The sequence below is a fragment of the Solanum dulcamara genome, chromosome 1 (assembly GCF_947179165.1).
Source record: "Solanum dulcamara chromosome 1, daSolDulc1.2, whole genome shotgun sequence".
Lineage (NCBI taxonomy): Eukaryota > Viridiplantae > Streptophyta > Magnoliopsida > Solanales > Solanaceae > Solanum > Solanum dulcamara.
The window spans coordinates 85467178-85490199 of record NC_077237.1 but is presented as its reverse complement, the minus strand read 5'-3'; the positions used below and the strand labels follow the sequence as shown (position 1 = coordinate 85490199).

General features: G+C 35.1%; 3 protein-coding genes across 4 annotated transcripts; 1 reads left to right on the top strand and 2 right to left on the bottom strand.

The window, feature by feature from the left end:
- Positions 1–529: 529 nt before the first annotated feature.
- On the bottom strand, positions 530–4261 carry LOC129890310 (serine/threonine-protein kinase Aurora-1). The gene is made up of 9 exons (XM_055965883.1): positions 4031–4261; positions 3068–3184; positions 2438–2584; positions 2257–2352; positions 1896–1991; positions 1701–1797; positions 1419–1536; positions 923–995; positions 530–838 (listed from the first exon to the last, which is right to left on the bottom strand). Exons 1-9 carry the CDS (start codon positions 4070–4072, stop codon positions 737–739), a joined length of 888 nt encoding a protein of 295 aa, XP_055821858.1. The 5' UTR covers positions 4073–4261; the 3' UTR covers positions 530–736.
- Positions 4262–5646: 1385 nt separating this feature from the next.
- LOC129881938 (cell division control protein 2 homolog A) lies at positions 5647–11343 on the top strand. Its single transcript, XM_055956054.1, has 9 exons — positions 5647–5818; positions 6901–6931; positions 7016–7200; positions 8244–8364; positions 8616–8789; positions 9169–9332; positions 10086–10173; positions 10279–10332; positions 10951–11343. Exons 2-9 carry the CDS (start codon positions 6923–6925, stop codon positions 11038–11040), a joined length of 885 nt encoding a protein of 294 aa, XP_055812029.1. The 5' UTR covers positions 5647–5818; positions 6901–6922; the 3' UTR covers positions 11041–11343.
- Positions 11344–11943: 600 nt separating this feature from the next.
- Positions 11944–22637, bottom strand: LOC129881920 (tryptophan--tRNA ligase, chloroplastic/mitochondrial). Of its 2 annotated transcripts, XM_055956044.1 has the most exons (16): positions 22459–22637; positions 22201–22344; positions 21394–21481; positions 20170–20211; positions 19014–19103; positions 18811–18933; positions 17672–17743; positions 17328–17440; positions 17139–17160; positions 16977–17042; positions 15883–15939; positions 14614–14660; positions 14304–14385; positions 14025–14111; positions 13721–13748; positions 13146–13234 (listed from the first exon to the last, which is right to left on the bottom strand). In XM_055956044.1, the coding sequence occupies exons 1-15, from the start codon at positions 22524–22526 to the stop codon at positions 13743–13745; spliced, it is 1107 nt and encodes a 368-aa protein (XP_055812019.1). In that variant the 5' UTR covers positions 22527–22637; the 3' UTR covers positions 13146–13234; positions 13721–13742. The 2 variants fall into 2 exon arrangements, with proteins under 2 accessions (XP_055812013.1, XP_055812019.1); XM_055956038.1 differs by lacking the exons at positions 13721–13748; positions 14025–14111 and adding an exon at positions 11944–12381 and having other exon boundaries at positions 13145–13234; positions 22459–22633.
- Positions 22638–23022: the final 385 nt, after the last annotated feature.

Here is a 23022-nt window from a genome sequence, read left to right as displayed (position 1 = left end):
ATTATGATTATAAAAAAAGATTGAGAAATATAGAACAACTACTAAATTCAAGTCTTGTTCGGAAGAATAGCTTTTTACGTGTCATATTTACACAAATTTTTAAAAAAGAGCACAAAATCCTAATGGGTTCAAGATCTACCTCTGTAGAATGACATGTTCTCCAATTATAAAAATATGGCTAGTTAACCAACATGATTATCCAAACAAACTGCGATATATATATTAGTATACATAAATAGACATTTTAACTTGGTTTCAACTAACAACCAAACATCACAAGAGATTGCACATCTAGAAAAATGTATTTATGGGGATACAAAATCAAGTTGTCAGTTGAAACCAAGTTAAGACGTCTATCCATGTATTATGCCTATCTTCTTTAATTGCCAGTGCTTTACAAATTGACATTCATACAATCAATTCTATAAAAGCTAACTGATGTTCACTCAATCAAGTTATTAACAAAGAGAGATACAGACACCTAGAAAAGAATGAGAAAAAAAGAACTTATTAGCTACATAACAAACAGTTGGAAAAGTAATTCTTCTCATTTTCAGGCAACATAGATAAGCATTCATAAAAAGTGATTACATGACAATGTTTTTCATTACAGCTCGTAAAGCAATTCCTCTCGTTTTACATGACAATGTTTAATCCTATCTGATATATTAAAAACTTCCTGAAAAATATATAAAAAAAATGTAGTATGATTGGAACTTGCAAGAAGATGTATCCATTAACCCCTATAAACACCAGAAGGATCTGCATTCTGCACAATCCAAGGATGTTCAAGTAACTTCTTCAAGGGCAGACGTTGCGAAGAATCCTTGACTAGCATCTGCTATTCCACATAATATTAGTCTAGCTGAAACACAAGTATAGTAGCCTATCTGAAAAGTAGCTGAATAATTTTGAAATTAACCTGAGTAATAAGATCCTTTGCAGCTGATGAGACTACCAGTCTAGAAGGAAATTTTAGATCCACTTGTATAATCCTGTGTAACGTCATCACAAACCAGGATACTTAGTGGCATTTGGACATGATTTGGTTGAGATTTTGAGAAAATGTAATATTTGAAGTTAAGTTGAAAAAGAGAATTTGAAAGTTAAAGTTGTGTTTAGACATGAAAATTGAGTTGAAGTTTACTGAGCAAAAACTTGAAAAACTCCTAAAACACGTTTTTCATACTTCAAATACTATATCAAGTTTAAAGTTGAAATAATCTCCTTCAAATATCCAAATCTTATTCATGGCCAAACGGCTCCTCATAGTTCTTTTATTGTTTCTTCTAGGGCTGCTTGTTTTGCTAGCTAAATCAAAAACCAATGGGAAATTTTTCTCTCTTTTACTTTTTCAGTTTCACATTCCTCATAAAGAACAAAACTCATAATAGTTTCCATTTGTAGAGAAAGTTTACCTTCTATATGTGTCTGAGTGTTCCTTTGCTTCAAATGGAGGCACCCCATATAGGAATTCATAGCAGAGAATACCAAGGCTCCAAATGTCCACATTTGCATCATGCTCCACACTTTCCACTGCAATATTCATCAATCAACCATCACACTTATGTAATTCAGTTGAGCTTGCTTTTACATAATCAAGCAGGCCATGTGAAGGTAAAGCACAGATGAACTTGGAGAAAAGCTTAATTGTGTCGGGCCATGAGAACATTAAGTTGCATCAAGTACAACGTGCGTACCCATCTCAGGTGGCAAATAGTCTAGAGTGCCACACATAGTGCGTCTGCGATTGAAGGTATGTACCGACCAACCAAAGTCTGCAATTTTAAGCTCACCCTAATTGTAGAAAACCATGAAAAATACAGTTACCATCTCTGCCCTATTTCTACAGCAGCAAGCAAAGCATAAACTCCAATAAAATGCAAAATAAATACCTGTGCACCAACCAAAAGGTTCTCTGGCTTAATATCTCTATGTATCACATGCTTCCCGTGACAGTATATGAGGGCTCGCGCCAATGATGCAACATACTGTTCCACACCAATGAAAAAACAATTACGTAAAACTTTTGATCAATTTAATAATGTAAGTAGACTAGAGAGCATATTAAAATGATATAACGTGTTACACACTCGATGCTAACTAAAATTTGACCAAAAAGAAAAAAGAGAAAATGAACTCCCAACTGACATGAATTCTCTTCATCCCTTAATTTAAAAAGGAAAAGATTAACAGGGAATCCCAAGGTTCCACGGTAACATTAAGGCAGAGTCTAACAGTGTGATAAGAACTCACAGTTGCAGCACGCCTTTCACTAAAATATTTGCATTTCTGCAGCTCCTTATAGAGTTCACCCTTGGCAGCATATTCCAGAATCAAATAAACCCGTTTCTGCAATAACAATGTGATAATCGTTCTCTAAATTCTTCTCAGGCCATAAATTGAACAAGTAAAGCATTAGATTGTAGAAATCTACCTGATCATAAAAGTAACCATACAGTCTCAGGATATTTGGATGCCGAAGGTGGCTTTGTATTTCTACCTCACGACGAAGCTGATGCTCGACTTGGGACTGTTTCAGTTGGCTCTTGAAAAGCACTTTTAGTGCAACAATATGATTGCTCTGTTTACATGAAACAACTAAGATTACTGTCCACATTATCATTTGTAGTATGAATTGTATATTTAGATAAAGAAGAATGACAGAAGAAGGGATCTTGTGAGGATTAGAAAAGGATTTGATCAATGGGAGATAAGAACTTTCTAAAATCTGAATGGGCTAAGAACTTTCTAAAATATGAATAGTTCTTCTGGCACAACAACACAATTTGAACAAACATAAGTGTTATACAGTTTCTTTCCATTATGCCAAAAGGCTTTGATTTCCATGAAGGATGAAAAATGAGGATCAGATGCACATCAATTTCCCATTAAACAACGTTACGGAAGAGTATGTCGAATTACCAAACCAGTGAAGCACATGTAGTTGATTAATTAAAACGAATAATTATCCACTAACCCTTTTCTCCCAAGCTAAATATACATGACGAATTACCAAACCAGTGAAGCACATGTAGTTGATTAATACAAATAATTATCCACTGACCCTTTTCTCCCTAGCTAAATATACATGACCAAATTTTCCTCTTCCAAGAGGCTTTCCTATGTCAAAATCATTGAGAGTCCATCTCTTCTGATCCACCGCCGCACCCTCGGAAGAATCCTGCAAAAATTGAAATCCTAATTAATCGTTTACAAAAGGGAAAATTTATGCAAAAAATAAAAGAACATACATTTCTATTGTATAAACTTAAAGCAGAAATCAACAAGGATTGTGTTGGAGTGGTAAGTCTTGCATTATTCTTAACAAGAGGTCTTAGGTTCAAGCCCGACCGGATATGGAGTCCCTTTCTACCTCCTCGAGATAGGGGTAAGGTCTACATACGCTCTACCCTCCCTAGACTTTTCAATGCATAAATATTGCATTATTCTTAACCAGAGGTGTCAGGTTCAAGCCCAAATGGATACAATGTCCCTTTTTACCTCCCGAGGCAAGGGTGAAGTCTGCTATACTCTATTCTCCCCAGACATTTCAATAGGTATGTTGCTGTTGTTGTTGTTGTTGTGAACTTAAAGCATAAAAAATCTTAGAATTTCATAACCGTGGTCACTTTCCAGGAAAATGAATAACAAAGCTTAACAAAGTCAACCAGTCCATTTTTTCTACAACATGCCAAAAATTTCCATGAGAAAATCCTAATCCACAGCCCTAAATCCTTTCTAGAGCTCACTTAACTAGGATCCACCCCAAAATTGAACATTTCTGTTTTAAATACCAATCAATTAAATTCAAAATCAAGAAAAAAAAGTATAAAAAAGCTCTTTACAACAAATGTGATCCAACAAAATCGTCAGAAATTCAAGCTCATAGCAACATTCAAATCGAACAAACCGAGAACGCATATAACTCAATAAGTTCAAGTTCCTAAATACCCTAAGCTCGCAAGAAAACAAAAAAAATTGACATTTTTGTTCTCCTATTCATCTAATTAGGTCAGAAAATTGTTACCTTCTGTTGTTGCTGCGTCTGAGTCTCCGGTGCAATCGCCATATCCCTCTTTTGCCGGTATATGATGCCCTAAATACAGAGAGAGAAAGAAGAGAGAGAAATGGCTGAAGGAGGAGCAATTTGGGACTCGTTAAAAATGTCAAGTTTTTGAATAGGAGAGAGATCTCCTTTGTAACGGTCATATTTTTATTTTTTTTTGGTGCAAACATGACATGTGGGCCAATTGCCATGAAGAAGTTTTAAAAGAATTTTTTTTTATGGAGGGTCCATTATATGTTTTTCCGTGTCAATCGACGAAATGCTTCGGAGAATTAGAAAATAATTATCGATTTTTGAAATAGGGCAACATTTTGAATTGTTGTTGAATTCATGGATAGGCAAGAGAGAATTAGGTGAATTGAAAGATATTAAATAATCAATTTTAAGTTAGAAATTTTTTCAAAAAAGAGAGTTCTTTCTTATGAATTAAGGTGGGACGGATGAAATTTTTAGGCTTTTAATTAAAAGTTAGGAAAAAAAATCACTTCTAACAAAATGAGGTTCATAACCTTTGTTTAAGCAATTTATATACCCATAACGATTTGATTGACTAAGGAAGCAAACCATATTAATATCAATAGTTTTCTGGATTGCTTTGCAATACATTTCAATACTATCTGATTCTTGAATTCCCAAAGTGTTTTAAATGTTTGATATATTGCTTGGGGGAAAGGTTACATATAGTACCAGACTGATGATTTGGACTATACCACAAACTAAATAAAGCTTGTGGAAATGTTAAAGAAATCCAATAATTTTGAGTTCAATAGTTTAAACCATTAAAAATGATAAACTTCTAATAAGAAACGTTTTTTTTCTTTATTGTATCTAGAAGAATCATGAACGTGTACACATTCGTTAAGATAAAAAAAGACAAGACAAAGCTTTTTGGTCACATTACTTGTTGTTTGTAGTTATGCTAATCAATCTAATTGAATTGACTAAGTTGATAATAATAAATTAGAGATTATTAGAAATAATGTTTAGTTTTCTCACACTGATCACAAAGAGTATGATAATATCAAAGAAAATGATAAGTTTATAAGTCTATAAGGAGGAATGTATTCCTTCCCATCGCCTACGAGAGAAAAACAAAAAAGGTTAGAATAAACTATATATCCTACCACAAGCAAAATGACTTAAATAATGAATGTATAACAATAAATTTAATAGTATAAAACATGAAGCAATAATCATAACAAACATATATTGAAAACAACAATATAATATAATATACACGTAATATCAGTAAATTATTAATTTTAAAATAAATGTTCGATAATATACTATTCTCTTTCACTTATATTCAAGACAATTTTGGCTCAGTCAACAATCATTACTAGCATATAGTATTATATTGACCCGAGTACGTAATATGTCGGTCAAAAAAAATTAAATTAATTGATTGAATGATATATAGGTACTCAAAATGAACTTCTATTAGTGCAATTTTTTTTTAAAAAGTATAAATTAAATTAAAGAAAAAAAAACATTTTAATAGGTAAAAGAAAATTAAAGGTAAAAAAACAAAAAAAAGATAAAATCAAACCAAATTAATAAGATGAGGAAAATAACCTGTTCTACCCCATATTTCATAGGAGGGGAAATAAATGTGACTCCAAGTCCAACAAGTGTTCCCTGTGGTACAACCACGACTTTAGTTACTCCGTCTCCGCCAGTACTGCCGGCAGCTTTTCATCTCCGATCTTCCGCTTCACGACGGCGATTTACTTCTTTATTCATACTCAAGTGAGCCACAATTCATTACCCCTCCTCGCATTTCCCTAAATCTTCGATAGATTCATAGCTTTAATTGCTTTTTACTTTTTCTGATTATTGTGGATGAGTGGCATTTTGTGTGTTAATTTTCGATGAATTAGAGTTCCTCTAAGTTTTTTGCTTGCTTTTGCTCATTTTGCTGCTGATTTTCGGGTATTAGGTTTGGGGAATTAGAGCTGATTATCTGTTTAGTGCATTGGAGATCTCTAATGTGTATTAAGATGGTTTTGTAGTAAATTGATGTTGCTTGAATTGAAATGGCTTACTAGCAATGAATAGTATGAACTATGAAGTGGGTGGAAGTTAGCACCCAAGAGTTTAGCTCAGGGGTTAATGAACCACGATCATCAAAAAATATAAAAATGTGGGTGGAAGTTAGCACTCAAGAGTGTGACCTAGTGATAGATAAAGTGATTGTGAGTCATAGGGTCTCAGGTTCAAATCCTAGCAGAGACAAAAAATGCTAGGCGATTCTTTCCATCCATCTTAACTTTGGTGTTACGTGTTACGTGTTACGTGTGGGAGGTGGCAGGTATCCTGTGTAATTAGTCGAGGTGTGCGAAAACTGGCTCCGACACCATAGTCATCAAAAAAAAAAGTGGGTGGAAGTTAATTTTCCCCTCTGTTTTATAATTGCAACTATTATCCGGGAGTATTTAATTTTCTCTGTAAATATGCCATTTGAGAACCTTGCTTGGTTCTGCATTGAATTTGAAATGTACTCAAAATGTTAGATGTTACTTGTTAGTGTAGAGTACATGGTCATTTTGGTATATTTCTCTAGTACAGCTTGGCAAATTACCAGTTACCCCACCTGTTTGAAACTCGGGTGAGTTGGGTTTCTGGGTGTTTGCCCCTCGATGCTGCTCCCATTTAGTAGTGGCAAGTTTGAACTGAATGTTAATCCAAGTTAAAAAATAAATTGATTGGAAAAACAGATAATGCACTTGATCTTAATCAAAAGGACTAAAAAGGTATCTGTGACAAATTTTCTTTCTTACTACCTCTTTTCATCTAAATTTCTTTTTTGTTCCTCTTGCTTTGCCTTTCAGGAGTCCATCCAGCTTGACCTAGATGGACCAGGTAAAGGAGTTCTCATCTGTATCATTAGTTGCTTTCTGCTTACCTGATGCTTGTATTGGAAAGTGATATTGTGGGTAATTGCAGTATGAAAAAGTTGAAAAGATTGGTGAAGGAACATATGGCGTAGTGTACAAAGCTCGTGATCGTGTAACAAATGAAACTATTGCACTGAAGAAAATTCGGCTGGAGCAGGAAGATGAGGGTGTGCCAAGCACCGCCATTAGAGAAATCTCCCTCTTGAAAGAGATGCAGCATGGAAACATTGTGAGGTATATTGTGGCAATATGGTCTTTATATACTACTCCTGAAAACATTATTGTATGGATGTCATTGCGATGAGAGTGATTGAGGCTGCATTTTCTATTTCTTGTGGTTATTCAATAAATGTAATGTAGATTATGTGTTTTATGCATACGTCTCGTTCCCCTCCGGCCTCCATATCAGTTTACACAGGGCCTTCACTATTATAGTTTCTTGAGCAGTAAAATATTGATTTGTTTCCTGGCATAGGCCATCTTCCTTTTACCCCTTGTTTCGCCATGTAAGAATGGTTTTTTAAGTATTAATCTTCTTAAATTCTTCTATATGGAGTGCATAGTTGGGAGATGCTTTTCCTTCTGCTCTGGGGATTGGGGAAGGATTTAGCTGTACATATTTACTGCTTTGAAGGCTACCTCATGGGATATACCAGTTCTTACTGGGGAAAACTCCGCCCCTCTATGTCCTGCACTTCTTCAAGTGTATTTGGGTTGCATAGGGGCTGTTTCTGTGACATGGATATAGACCTATTTTTGCTACAACTTGTAGTAGGGATGGTTAAAGCATATTCATAGTGTTACTTAGATTCTGGGCAATCGTAAAGTTCAGCATCTAAATAGAATAGGTGGAGACCATTTGTAATTTAAGGAGCTTATTAATCATTCCTTACACTTTAGAAATATTTAAGATCATAATGGCTAGGAGACGGGACGTCGTCTGACTTCTTATTTATTGTTTGTATGAGCTAGCTTATCTTACATTTGAAATTACAATTCATTTGGTCCTGTATCTGATTATGTTTGGAAGGTGAAGAAACTGGGTGCAAAGGTTCATTTTGGTGATGATAGCTAAATAGAATTTGCGCCATTATGGGGTTAGTGAGTTTAGGAATGCTTTTTTCGGTTGGGGCGTGGGGGTGGGGGTGAGGGGCTAATTGAATCAGCAGATTCAAGCACGATCTGTATATTGGATACCATTGTAAAAAGTCTCTTTTATAATATCGGAAAGCTATTTTTGCATTTTATAAGACAGTTTTCTTCCTATCTGGTTACAGGTTGCAAGATGTGGTTCACAGTGAGAAGCGATTATATCTTGTGTTTGAATATCTCGACTTGGATTTGAAGAAGCATATGGACTCATGTCCAGAATTCTCTAAGGATCCGCGTCTTGTAAAAGTGAGTACGAACTGGATGATCCTTTGGAGGTCTGGTTGTCATTATGTGTTATCTGCTTGATGAATTTTGTAAGTTGCAACTCTATTACATCTTTTGTGGAAAAGGGAGGGAGAGGCACCCTGACCACAAATACGTAAATTAAAAGTTATCTGGTTATGTGATTGAGGAAGTATCACTATCTCATGATTATTCTCAAGTTCACAGGCTTCTTGTTCATGGTCATCAATTAAGTAATTTCTACAATTTTGCAGATGTTTTTGTATCAAATTCTCCGTGGTATTGCTTATTGTCATTCTCATAGAGTTCTTCACCGAGATCTGAAGCCTCAGAATTTGCTGATAGATAGACGTACAAATGTTCTAAAGCTTGCAGACTTTGGATTGGCTAGAGCATTCGGCATTCCTGTCAGAACTTTCACTCATGAGGTATGCACTCAGTATTTAGCTCTCTGAAACTTTCATTGTGCCTTCTCTTAAATTTTACCATTGTTTAATGTTCCCTAGGACTGATGAGAAACTAATTATGAGCAAAACATAATCTTTTCTTACATCTGACGCGCCCTACTTCAGGATCTGATACACCTTGTCTATGCGAACAACTTTTCTTCTCTTCAAAGTTTTTCTTCACCATTTATAGCTTTAAGTTGTCTTATAAAGATAAAGAGTTTGATCAGGGGTCTGGCCCAGATAGACTCTTTTATCTTCTGTATTTGCCAAGCTAACATCCCATCATCAATAGTAGGAGCAAGGGTATTTATCTAGCTTTTGTTTCCTTGGGCCTTAAATAGTTGACTTTTTGTTTCAGGTGGTGACCTTATGGTACAGGGCACCAGAAATACTGCTAGGATCACGCCACTACTCTACTCCGGTTGATGTTTGGTCAGTTGGCTGCATATTTGCTGAGATGGTGAACCAGCGGCCTCTGTTTCCGGGTGACTCCGAGATTGACGAACTTTTCAAGATCTTCAGGTTTTAATCTGCATAATCATTCTTGCTGATAAACAATGTACATCACTAATTCTTTCATGAAAACAATGTTTCTTATGAAAAGAATAAAGGGGGAGCCCGGTGCACTAAGCTCCCGCTATGTGCAGGGTCCGGGGAAGGGCCCGACCACAAGGGTCTATTGTACGCAGCCTTACCTTACATTTCTGCCAGAGGTTGTTTCCAAGGCTTGAACCCGTGACCTTCTGGTCACATGACAACAGCTTTACCAGTTACTTTGAAAAGAATATACTTTGATAATGGAAGTGTCCTCCTTATCTACAGATTGCAGATCCCATATTCGTCCTGGTAACTAATCCTTCTTAGAAAGGAATAGGCATTGAACATTCTACTGACCTCCGCTATGCATCACAGACTAAAATAATTAGAACTCAAAGAGCAGGCAGAATGTGGGGGGCTGAGTGAACAGAATATAAGGGCATGGGTAAGCCTCATGGTTCGGAAATCCATAGCCATCATTTTGGATGGACTGTGATGTTCATTTCCTTACCCCTCTATGAGGTTTAACAAGGTTCATATATTGTCTTTATGATGTGTATGATCCAAAATATCACTGTTAACATGTTCTATAACTATTAATATCATCAAACTATATAAAGAGAATGCTAGAGTGAGGTTTCTTGAATCAAGGAATGTCAGCTTTTCGTTTCCTTCTGCATTGTGTTTATTGAATATTTCCAATGATGTCATGATTATCTACTTTTTCCGTCTATGAAGAGTTGTGGGTACGCCAAATGAGGATACATGGCCTGGAGTGACTTCTCTCCCTGATTATAAATCTGCTTTCCCAAAATGGCCATCAAAGGTAATTTACGTTTTTCTTATGTTTTCCCCTTAATAAATTGACTCCTTCTATACTATGAGGATAACATCCTATGAATTATTTAATTGGAGCCATTTAAACTCGCAGGACTTGGCAACTGTAGTCCCTAATCTTGATGCAGCAGGCCTTGATCTCATTGGTGTAAGTTCACATTCTAAGTTATAAATGGTATATGCATCTTATGAGCATGAAAAACACGTTTGAATGAAGCTCCAACTTTCACGATTGATTTCTAATGAGAAAGATATTCTAGTGAAAGACATGCAAAACATCTACAACTAACTGCTTGGTGAATCTCTGCCCGTGATATTGTAACAGCAGCAAGAGACTGACAATTAATTTTCTTCAAGGAATTCCAGTTTCTGTGCTCAGTTTCTGTGCTTGTGTTACATTTCTTTCTTTTCAATCGTTTTAGAATCTGCATCCATATACTTGTTTCAGTTTCTTCAGTCTATGCTCCTTCATTTTCCATTCTTTGTGCGTCTCTTTTCATTTCCTTCTCAATTCTCCTTTTTATTTGGAGGACATTTATTGGGAGGTGGGTCATTATGGTGCAGTTTGTTTCTATGGAAACTAGCAACTTTCATGTTGCAAATTCGGTGAATCACTTTGGTTCTTCTCTTCATTTGAACTATGAGTAGGTCTTCACGTGCACAATGAATAGTGTTTGATGATTAGATGATTGAATATTTTAGCCTTCAATCTCTCATGCTGAGATACGTGCCCCATTACTCATGTCCTGGCTTATTGATGTTTCAGAAAATGCTTTGCCTAGACCCCAGCAAGAGAATCACTGCCCGGAACGCCCTTGAGCATGACTACTTCAAGGATATTGGGTTCGTTCCATGATTTGTTGCACCTGTTTTAATGTAAAAGATATTGGGTTTGTTCCATGATTCCTTGCACCTTCATCTTGAGTTCTAATGTAAATTTGAGTGTTATCTACAAGGTTGTCTTCTCAGGATCTTTAGGCTCTGTGTCTGCTTTTCTTTTAATTATATTTCTTCCAATGCTATCCAATCCTTCCAGCTTCTCTGTTCGCAATTCACGCGACATGCTTGAAGAATAGTTTCACTGTAATTTCCATTCGTTTGTATTTTGTTGTTCAGATCATACTGGAAGACGGCAATCCATACTGCTTTCTTGCATTAATTTTGTTTTGGGGTTCCATCAAGTGTTGTGCATAGCTTGCTATCTTGGCTTAATTTGAGTTTATTACTGGAGTTTTTGATTATCCAAAAGTATCATTCTTGAGGATTTGTCAAGCACTCTACAAATAGGGTAAGACGGTTTTATCAAATATAAGTCGATTCCACAAGTAGCAATACTAAGACTAAGGGTGTGTTCTGTACGAAGGAATATGTTTTTCATGAAAAATAAGTGATTTTTTTTACTTATTTTCTTATGCAAATGTAAATCAAAAATATTTATACATAATTTAGACAAATACTATGGTAGGTTTTGCAGGTGGGAATGGGGTGAAGATGAGATGTGTTGGGGCAAAAAAGATTCATCAATATGAAATGTCATTTGTTAACTTCTCTTTTTCTACTTTCACTAGGTAAGTCTTGTTCCTTGTTTTTATGAAATTGATTTTTCTAGAGAAAATGTTTTCCAAAATTTTTGACCAACTTAACATGGAAAAATAGGAAAACATACGTTAAGCCGAAAACTTTTTTTTTTTTGGATTGATTAACTGTTAAAGAACAGGAGATTAACTCCCTGCTAAATGAGAATTTTAACCCCATTAAATACCCAAAGTTTCTAACTTCCATTTAATGCTCAGTTTATTTTTGTCTCAGCTTGTAACATAGATGATCTAGTCAAAATGTTGGGAGCTTAGTTATACAACTTGACTAAATACAAATGGCAAAATTGGTGATACGTCCTCCATTGAGATCTACACATGTATAAAGAAAGAAATCAAATGTAACGCACGGCGATGCATCAAACAACAACATTTCCAGTGGGGGCTGGAACGCATAGCGATGCATGCATGCCTTAAAAATATCACATTGACCTCTGCATCTTTGGTTCATGCAGCATCGGTCATGCTCATCTCCTCAAGAATCCCATTGCCTGGTAGACATTATTTACAGTAACATCTGCTATGTCTGCTGCTTTTCGGGCTCCCTCTGCTAAAACTTCGTCCAAGTAACTTGAGTCGGATATGATTTCCTCATAGCGTACCTGCAAAGTGCAAACCAAAAGAAGTGCAAAATTATCTTTGAAGGAATAAAACATTGGACCAGACACTAGGCTTGCAGTCAGAATGAATTATCTTTAGACTTGCAGTTGCCTGATGCGAATTAGAGATGGACAAATCTCATTATCCAAGCTCAACTTAGTCCATTTTAAACAAAAATGTATCCTACTAGAAATCTGAACACAAACAATTTCACAGGAAAAAAGAAAAAAGGCTATAGAAGAAACTATACCCTACAATCAAAAGTGAAGTGAATTATAACAAAAAAAGATGTACAAGAGGAAAATGAAGAGTTAGTTGATGTGACAAGTTGACACCTAGATGCAAAATACTAGCAAGAAAGTTTATTGTAACCGAAAGGATAGCACCAAATTCATATATAAAGATGCAAACATGTGTATTCCCACAAGCTATTACAAGAAATGTAACTATAATATTTAGGGAGTAAGTGTCGCAAATTGAAACCTCAAGGACTACATGCACTTTATTGCCACTCTCAAACCTATATTTTGTACCAAGTTTCTAGCTCTATGACATTGGCTACACTAAGAAGTAGGCTACTAGGTCACACACTTGTGTTTCTCCAATATAAGCATGCCGATGCACTTTTGCAAAATTTCCAACTAAATCCAAAGCAATTGACAAGGAAATCTAAAATAAATATATCATGGACATATCAACTACACAAGCACAATCATCCAACTAACACAATGCTATCAGGAAGGCAACATATGCGAAAGAAGAAACCTGGATAGGGTGTAGATGATCAACTAAAGCATCTGTAAGCACGACTTTGAATGTTCCCCAATTCATATCTCTGCATTCTTCTGCAACCTCCTGCGACATCAAGTCATTGAGATTTAACTTCTCTGGTATTGCTTGGACAATGTAATGAAAAAGGAACCAATTTTGCACCCTCAAACTCAACCACCCAAAAGAAAAGAAGGAAATTTACCTATTTTATGACACATTTTGCCAGACCTTTAATGTGAGAAGTTTCTTTGACTTGCATATTAAATTGATAGTAGTGAAAGAAAAATAATGGAAGTTGTTTATGTAGAATGAGGAGGAATATTTTTTTTTTTAGAATACCCTGTTTCATTATTCAGAGAAGGGTCAAATACTTTAGTATCTTGTAGAATGAGAAGAATCAATTGACAAATAAGAGTACGAGTAAAATGTCTAGTTGTCTAATATATATACACAAGTAAAATGTCTAGTTGTCTAATATATACACACACATTTGATTTCTTAAAATGAAATCTATTTGATTTCATAAAATGAAATCTATCCCAAATACTATTATAGAAGCATATAGCATACCTTTGGGTGGGGGTGGGGGGCACTAAATCTGTGTTAAAGAAAATTTGTCAGAGAAAAGCATTTAGTGGACAATTTGGAAGGAGGAACTCAAGATGATTCAAAGACACAAGCTATTCTTTACAGAAGATTAAATCCAACTGTGTTCTTCTTTTTGGGTTTTGGTGCAAATCTGAAAATATAGATAATTATGATGTAATTTTAGAAGTATTAGGATCTTTGTAAGAAGAACAAGGATGTTCGAAATATCTTTTTGGATTCCAGCATTTTTATGCTGATGATTACTTATATATAAAAAACACGTTACCTTGATTAAAAAAAAAAGGATATTGACTCTCTCAATTGTATGCATCACATAAAATGGGACCAAGGCCGTGACTTGATTTCCCAATACCTTAGGTTGTAAAATTAACAGCACAAGGAACTGTATTATGAGCAAGAAGAACCACAGAAAATAAACTGCAAACTTAAGTTCTTAACCTGTCACCCATTAAAGAAGAGGCATACATAGTATTGATGAAAAGAAAGAAAAAAAACAGAAGGATAATGTACACAAATTATTAGCATCGAATATGAGGTGATTCACCTGCTTGGTCTTGCCTGAAACTAGCTGATAAATGGAAAGAAGATTGTTACATTCAGGTCTTTCCGCATTGTCAAACTCCAAGCTGTATATTGACAAATAAAACAACAGAAGAAATTATAACTCAGCACAAGAAGGTAAGTCAATGAGAAAATTTTTTATGCTATAAGGATGTATTTCACGTGCTTTGTCACGGTCTAGCCCTTAGAGAAGCCTTTTCTTTTAGAAAGTAAAAGCAAGACTTTAAAGTCTCAATGGAAAAGATTTAAAAAAATTCTACAAGCGTCTACACCAGAAGTGATTGGATGCTTACCCGGGAAACGCATCAGTCTTGCACCGTTTTATTTTATTTGCTATTACCTATGAAAAGAATAAAAAAATCCCACATTACACATGAAATAGGTTTAATGTTCAACATACAACAACTAACCCAACCAAGCTTTATTTTGGTATCGTAAGGTCATCGCCGCTAAAGATCTATTAAAAAATGCCAACAACTTCACAGTTCATACCTAGACCCTCTACTCCAATAAAACACTTACTTTGACATGACACAAGTATTGAATTAGAATTTAAACTGCAATTATCTAATATAAAAGAATGGCCATGAGACTTTTTCTCAAAAAAAGAGATTATAATCTTTTACCATTAATAAAATATGGTCAGAGTTTCCTTTTTAGGAGTTAGTATTAATTTAGGACAAAGTTGGACATTCAACCAAAGACAAATAATCCCAAAAAATGGCCAAGTATGCATGCCAACTCTTAGTCCAATTGCTTAGCTATTAATAAAGCCACTACAACCCATACTATCAACCAATGTGGGCCCGTAACGCCTCCACATGCCAGAGGCTGGACATTTGGAGCACAGACAACATAACACCCCGGCAAGACATTGCTTAAACTGAGAATGAATACTTCTGAATTTAATACCATGTTTAGAAAAATGAACCTTGCACTTAACTCGACTCCAACAGCTAGCTTTTTAAGTTGAGTAAGGCGTAAACAATGTGAACCTCTAATGTGTGCACATGCCTCTGGAGCACATGCAACATAACACCTAGCGTGACATTATTCAAACCAAGAATAATTATGAATCTAGCTTTAATACCTTGTTAACAAAAATGAACCTTGAACTTAACTCTAGCTTTAATACCTTGTTAAGAAAAATGAACCTTGAACGTAACTCAACTCCAACTGCTAGCTTTTCAGATTGAGTTAGCTTTCTTGACACAAGACCCTGAAATGCACTAATGCTCTAGACACTCTTTTACTAATTGTAACTTTCAGATATGTTAATCTGAACCAATAATGGATATGTGGTATAAGCTAAATATAAACAAAGAGAGGAAAAGAGAATTCAAAAGTATTTATGATGAACTTCTAGATGGAATTGCAGATTTCCTAAAATGAGAACTTGCAAAATTGTCTTTTTCTCTTTCCTTCTTACAATGACATATTCAGAATATAATTAGCCTATTCAAGTTTTTAGGATCCTGTTTAAATGCATAAACCCACATTTGAAAGGGAAATACATAAAGAATGCTGAAAACAAAAAAAATGACCCAAAAAAATTTACTTACATCTTTTGAATCTAGCAAATTGATTCTTGATTGATCAGATGGTGCTGACTTTGACATCTGTAACACACTTCATTAGAAAAATATATAGGAAAGATGCACAGTTTTATTAATGAAACTGAGACAAATATGACAAAGGCTTTAGGCAGAAACTATTGCAAGATGAAGAGCATTGTAGATGGAGAGGAAGTACTTAGTGTCCAAGGGAGGTTCACACCATACTTCCACATTGGCTATGCCTATGTCCACTCATGTAAGCTTTTTGTCTCGCAATGTGTTAACCATTTGAGTCTAGGAAATGTCACAAAACTATCTTAAAAGTGAAGTTCGGAAGTAAAATGGTGTTGTATGTCGATTCAAATCCTTCCTCTCCCGTCTGTACATTGTGGACTACGTTTCCAGAAAAAGTGCTATCAAGTTGACAGAAGCAGAAATTACTAACAAAAACATCATATCATGTTTTCTTGGGAAATGCTACCACTACTTTCGTGTTAGGATTAGCCCAAGAACATTTTGGCTGTAGGTCAAATGGAGTAAGTGCGAATAAAGTAGGACGGGTATACAGCATGTGAAAAAACCCAACTAGTTTCGCATTGAGGCATCGTTATAGTTTCTGCTGCAGGTCAAGTAGAATCAAATCAAATATGTTCGCTTGTACTAGAATGGTAATTTAGTGTCTCTATATACCTTCTCATCAGAATTCACCATTAGCAGGATACTATAAAGTGAAGTGTGTGAAACTCTCTGAATATTTTTCATACGTTATATATGAAAAGAGTTTTCTCATCCGCACTTTACTGAAATCAAAGCATTTCAGAGTTTAGTTACTGAGTTTTAGATCCGCAATTGCCTTGCTATTTCTGAAGTTTCAAGTAGAGTACTCAACATCTTTAGATTCCTTACTACTGTTACCAATTAAAATTGAATTTTAAGAATTAAGGAGACAAAAGAATCTAAGATATGTCTTTGCTTTAAAAAAAAGATATCTACATTAGTAGTCTTCTGTGCATACGCACCTTTTAAGCTTCTAAGAAAGAGTCCGTGCAGGAGAAGAAAAGGAAAGAAATAAAAGTTGTTTGAACTTAAAGATTGCAAACCTTGGAAAGACCATCAGTAAGGGACATGATTCGAGCCCCAGCGGGTGGAATAAGGGGTTCAGGAACCTGCATTGACAAAAGCATACTGACAAGTGTTTTCACCTATACAAATAATATGTATAGAAGTGAAGGGTATCAACCAGACAACAGTTGAGAATCCACCTTGAAGATTGCACCACCTCTCCTGTTACAGAGAAATGACAATGTGATTTTCTTTTGACAAGTTGAAACAGAATCAGCTACTTCCTAGTAACCAAGAAAAGAAGGGACACAAATAAGTCGAACAACAAACAGTAAGTATCCAACCAAATATATGTATTTAGAGCAAAACGTGACTACCTTATGACTTACCCTCCCAGCTTCTTCCACTTCCTTCCTCCATATAAATAGTTTACACGCTCAGCCAGCTCTCGTGTCAACTCCAGATGTTGCTTCTGATCCTCTCCAACAGGGACAAGATCAGACTGCAGAAAGATACTCGGATACATCAGATCCACACATATTCACACATGTCAAGATTAGAGTTGGTGAAAAATTATGCTGGGGACTGCAGTGGCATTAGCAATCTCCGCCAAGGATACCCCAAGTTATGATGATAATCAAAATACTGAATGAAACAAATCAAGATTCTTCTTCATGAAAAATAAATCTGAGACATATCAACTAGGGTGAGTGAAGTATGGAATGGGAAACACCTGATACAGAAGAATATCAGCAGCCATTAGCACAGGATAGGTTAGAAGGGCAACACCCACATTTTCATCCCCCTGCATAGAGGAGAAATATATATTAAAAACAACCGGTAGAGACTCTGAAAAAACAGTCAGGTACAAGATAGAGCTAAACGCTTAAGTGTGAGCACAGGAATTATGATGTTTCTGTAACAGATAGAGGACAAAACCAGCAGCCAACTGTCTGGATTTTTACATCGTTGGGAGAAAAGGGTCATTCCATTTTTTGGGTTCCAATCTTAGGCAGTAATTAATAATTATATGCACCGGCTATTTCAACAATTTGAAGAAGTCTTGATGCCTGAAATGAGAAAAGGAAGAACCCCCAAGCAGATACACATGTTTCTGCTCGAGATAGGGGGTCCAAAGGCATACACCATTAAAAGCATGCTTGTAAAGAATATCTTTCAAGCATTCATATGGTAGTTGGTATGCGTACTGGGTCATGGGACTTACAGAGAATTTGGCCTATCAATAAAGTTGAGATCTTCAAATCAAAATGAAGTTTGATTAATGTTGTTTATAGAAACAGTAAAGAAATACCAAACCTGATCTTGACTACTAACTGTATACAATAGAAGAAGTGATCCATAAAAAAGAAAGGATGATCAAGTAACTAAAATAAGTGTGTAAACACCAAGATTTTATGCAGCATTAAAGGCTATAAGTTCAAGAGGCAAGCAGCAAACTCATGTTGAGCAAAAGTGTAATCTGCAGATAAAACTAGGCATTATATTTACCTGAATACATTTATGATGAGCCCAATAACATCAATGGCATTTGTAAAGATAGTCAGAGAAAAATCAATGAATTATCTTTTGCCACTTATAGAAGTTTTCCCCAGGTTGTGTATTCATATTTGATATCAATCTACCTACTATTAGTTTATCCAAAACATCCTTTGGTTGAGTTCATACTTATAGCACCTTTTACACATGCAGCTTCAAATTACAGTTTATGAGATGACAAGGTTGAAATCAAATTCCTTCAAAAAGATTTGATGAGTTAAATATGTATAGGCTGCCTAATCCTAAAAGGCAGAAATTAAGATATTGAAAGATCGACACTCGGTGGAGACAGGGCTGCATACAGCAACAACGCACCGCCTTCCGTGATTTCTCTTTAAATTGAATCATTCTATTGAGCCAACCAATAGGTGTTGCAGAACTCAAAAGCCACATCAACTCTACATGAGCACGAACATGAGACTGCACAAAGACGGAAGCCTGAAACCAAAGTCGCAGTAATCAGAATGCAAGGGATAGGCTACAATGTGATATATATGTTAGAGAAGATAAGAGCAGACCTTAGAAGGATTTACGCCACATGCTAGATAAATAGCAGCTGTATCCCTTGTCGCCCTTAGCAATTGTTGTGCGTCGTATTGCAAAGTTATCTGGAAACGTCTGAAACAATATTACATTCACCAAGGAGGAGTAATTCTTTAAGAATGAAACAAAACAAAAATTCTAATTTTTGGGAATTTCCCCAGATGGAATAAACCTCAAACATAAAGTGAAAGAAAAGACCAAAGGACAAAGGTTATTTTCTTTTTTCCTTTTCATCTTAACTATATCCTTATCCTCACATGCAGTGGGAGGGGTATAGGGAGGAATTTTGGGGCGAGAATTGTGCATATGTGATTCTGGCTATTGTTCCTGTGTGCATCATATCTTATTTTAATCATCGTGGTGCTTCCTATTGTATTCATCACTGTGGTGCTTTCTCTCTCTGTGCATCATATTCTTATTTTAAAAGCTTCCTCAAACAATTCCACCACAAATCTCTTGCAATGAAGCATCTAAAAAGAAATGCAAGTACTATTGCTCCTCCTGTTGTATTACTAGTGCACTAAATTGAGGCTCAAAAGTTTTAAAAGCATATCAACGTTATGATTAGATGATGTCAAAACTATCATGATGATCACAGAAACAAGAAAATAACTGTTTTTCCACTGGTACTTTGAAGTCCATATAAAGGAGGAAAAGGGAAATTCCGGCGCATATGTTGGCGGAAATTGGGAAGTAGCCAGTACTTGGTGGCATAGTCGAAGTGCACGTAAACTGACCCGAACACCACGGTTATTCAAAAAAAAAAAGTAAAGTGAAGTTACTGCTAGGATTTAAGCTAATAAAGTCTGGGAACCAAGATTGCCAGTCAAAATCCTAAATGAACTAACTTCCAGTTGCGAGCGTCTGGACAATGATGAAAGATTTATGCGCTTCATGTTAAAATTTCCTAGGACCGAATATTGGTTTAGCAAATTATGCAGATTATTACAATGATATTCCGAAACTGAGTGAATACAGATATTGTTTAAATTTATATAAGGGGAGTAGTGATTCATACCACTAACTTGATAATGCAAGTTCATATATATCTTCCATAAAATGTAAAATGGCATGAGAAAATTGCAAAGAAATGATATAGACTGAGGAATTGTCTGCAAATTTGAACAATACCGCATGAAGGTCCACAATGAAGAAGAATGTCTCATATGTATCCTGAAAAGAGAAAACTCGCTGTTGAAAGAGTAGTTCAAATATATATTGAAATTTTTGAAAAGAAAATACAATAATATTTCTCATAGAAATAGGAAAAAAAATAATAGCAAATATCTTTTATTTTATATGTAAAATGATAGTAAATCTCTTAACACATCTTATATGTTACAGAAGCTGTAATTTCCGATCAACTGAATAATAGAATTAAGGGATTTCCAGAATTTCTTTAAAAATATGTCATTTACTATCAACTGAATACTAGCATTATGCCATTATGGGTTCCAATCAACTGAATACTAGCATTATGCCATTATGGGTTCCAATCAATTGAATACTAGCATTAAGGGATTTCCAGAATTTCTTAAAAAACATGCCATTTAATTGAGTATTCAAATAATTAGAAAGAAGAACCCAAACAAAAACAGGAACCCATTAACATGTATGTGTTATAACACCCACTGTTTCCTCATCAAACTGTGTTAGCAATTGGAGTTCACCATTCCATTTGAAAACCCTACTGAGGCAACAACATTCACACAAAATGCAGAGAAAACCAAAGGGATCAGCAGATATTTAATTCATAACGACTGAACAAGTTGATAAACAAGCTAGTATGTAAGTTCGAAGCCCTAAACATTGCCCGTGAGACCTTGATGGGCAATTTTACAGTAACATATAGCTAAAAGATGTTGATGAATGATTGAATGATGACTAAGAAGTGTGAATTCGACAATGTTCATTCAACTGAGTTTTCCTGGCTGATACTGGCCTCCATTGTGAAATGGATATCAGTGAGGGAATAAAAATCAAACTAGTCATAGAAATTTGGAAGTCTTAGATTGATGATATATAAATTTCCAATATGGTGTAAACTAATTTGACTACACCAAGACAAATCCACAAACTTTTTTCAACATAACAAATTCTAGAGTAAAAGCTAAAAGTGGAAAACCCAATCACCATTCAACATGATACGTTAGTAGGAAGCACTTGCACCTTCGCTTCAGATTGCAAAACAAAACATCAATAGGATATTCAGAAACTATAAATAAGAAGACAGCAACAAAAATAAAGAATCTTAATTGCTAGGAGTATGTTGTAACTAAATCAAAACTCCTATTACATAGACTCTCCCCCCCCCCCCCCCCAAGAAAGTATAAGAAAAATGACAAAGAAGCCAACCTGCAAGCGTATCCAGTTCTTTATGGCACCAAGGTAATTCCCCAGATGTATCGATCCTGTGGGCTGAACACCGGAGACTATTCTCTTCCTGTTTAAAGAAAAAGAAAAAGAACAAAAGCACAACGTTTTAATCTCGAAAATCATAAACCATCATGGTGATCTGAACTTTCAAATAACCAGCAAGTGTTTAGCACTACACATAAATGTCTTTTTTCGAAAAATCACTCATGTGAAGTTCGGATCATGCCTTATGGTACCATAACCACAAGTGTCTGGGTTTTTGTCCAATTAAAAAAATTATCTCTCTCAGTTGCAGTACACAAAGCGACAAGTAAATCACAATCCATTAATTGAATCAACATGTCCATTAACAATCAAGCTATCAAATTGAAATGCTTGAAGAAAGAAATAATATATCTGGGTTTTTTGTCCAATAAATCTTGTTTTTTCGAGTCTCATACCTGAACTATCAGGTGTGCCAGTTTTCTACTTGAACTATCACCAAATATGTATCGAAACACACCTCAACTATCTCTTGCTCCCTTTTTCTATTTGAAAAGGGAACAACTGATAGTTGAGGTATATTTTAATAAAATATTTGGTGATAGTTCAAGTAAAAAACTCGCACACCTGATAGTTCAGTTATAAAACTCGAAAAAACTAGATACTTCTCTATGTTTTTGCCCTTTAACTCTTTATATTTCTCAGTTGCATTATACAAACTAGCAAGTAAAACACAATCGAGTAAAACTCGCTAATTCGTACGTACAAAAAAAATTCCATTTCACATAATTCGAGCTGCATTACCTTACAGGACTTGAAGAAGACTCAGAATTCTTCACAGGTTCAGATACAGCTACACTACTGCAAAAGCATCGGAAATCTCGACCGTCCTGTTGACGAATTAGCTGTGTTCTTCTCAAGTATCCACCAATACTTAATCCGCAAGACCTTATAAATCAATATAAATAAACAGAAAACAAAAACAAAATTGAAGATAATTAATGGATGGATAAACGGAAAAAATCAACAGAGCAATATATAGAGAGAGAGAGAGATGAATACGTTGAAGAGGCGAAACGAGGAGCAGAATAGGTAACCATATTGAAATGGGAGAGAAGAGATCGACCCATTACTGCAAAGTGCAAAGTAATATTATGGATGAGACTGAAGAATAAAAGAGGGAAAAACAGGAAGAAGGATGAAATTGCAGGAATTGGAGGGTGCAGGAAAAGAGAAAATGATGAAAATGATACCTTATGTTTGAATAGAGGTTCAAAATAGTCCTTTGAGTATATATTTAGATTTTAGTCCTTTTAAAGTTTGCTACTCCCTTTGTCAGACCAGATTTCGAAATTCAAATAAGTTTTATTTTTAATCGTAAATTTTTTTATATATTTTTAGATATTTTGAATTATTATTTTGTGATTTATAATATATTTTTACGTAATTTACAAATATATTAAAAAATTTATTTCAAAAAATTTGAAGATTTCATGCACAAATTTTCAGTCATTGTTAAAAGGATGTTGGATTGGCTTTTTTAAGTGGCTTGTGTTTTTTTGTATTTTTTTCAGCTTTTAAAAAGTGTAAAAGCATTTTGTGTGTTATTCAAATATTTCTTAAAGT

Excerpts from the sequence above, each read along its gene's own strand:
- LOC129890310 (XM_055965883.1), bottom strand. The coding sequence starts at position 4,072 with ATGGCGATTGCACCGGAGACTCAGACGCAGCAACAACAGAAG. Across the intron at positions 996-1,418 it reads CACTCAGACACATATAGAAG|GATTATACAAGTGGATCTAA; the intron begins GTAAACTTTCTC and ends GACGTTACACAG. Across the intron at positions 839-922 it reads CAAAGGATCTTATTACTCAG|ATGCTAGTCAAGGATTCTTC; the intron begins GTTAATTTCAAA and ends GTGGAATAGCAG.
- LOC129881920 (XM_055956038.1), bottom strand. The coding sequence starts at position 22,526 with ATGGGTCGATCTCTTCTCTCCCATTTCAATATGGTTACCTATTCTGCT. Across the intron at positions 21,482-22,200 it reads TCTTCTTCAAGTCCTGTAAG|GAAGAGAATAGTCTCCGGTG; the intron begins GTAATGCAGCTC and ends TTCTTTAAACAG. Across the intron at positions 14,661-15,882 it reads ATTTGCTAGATTCAAAAGAT|GTAATAGCAAATAAAATAAA; the intron begins GTAAGTAAATTT and ends TTCTTTTCATAG.
- LOC129881938 (XM_055956054.1), top strand. Across the intron at positions 7,201-8,243 it reads CAGCATGGAAACATTGTGAG|GTTGCAAGATGTGGTTCACA; the intron begins GTATATTGTGGC and ends ATCTGGTTACAG. Across the intron at positions 10,174-10,278 it reads TCCCAAAATGGCCATCAAAG|GACTTGGCAACTGTAGTCCC; the intron begins GTAATTTACGTT and ends TTAAACTCGCAG.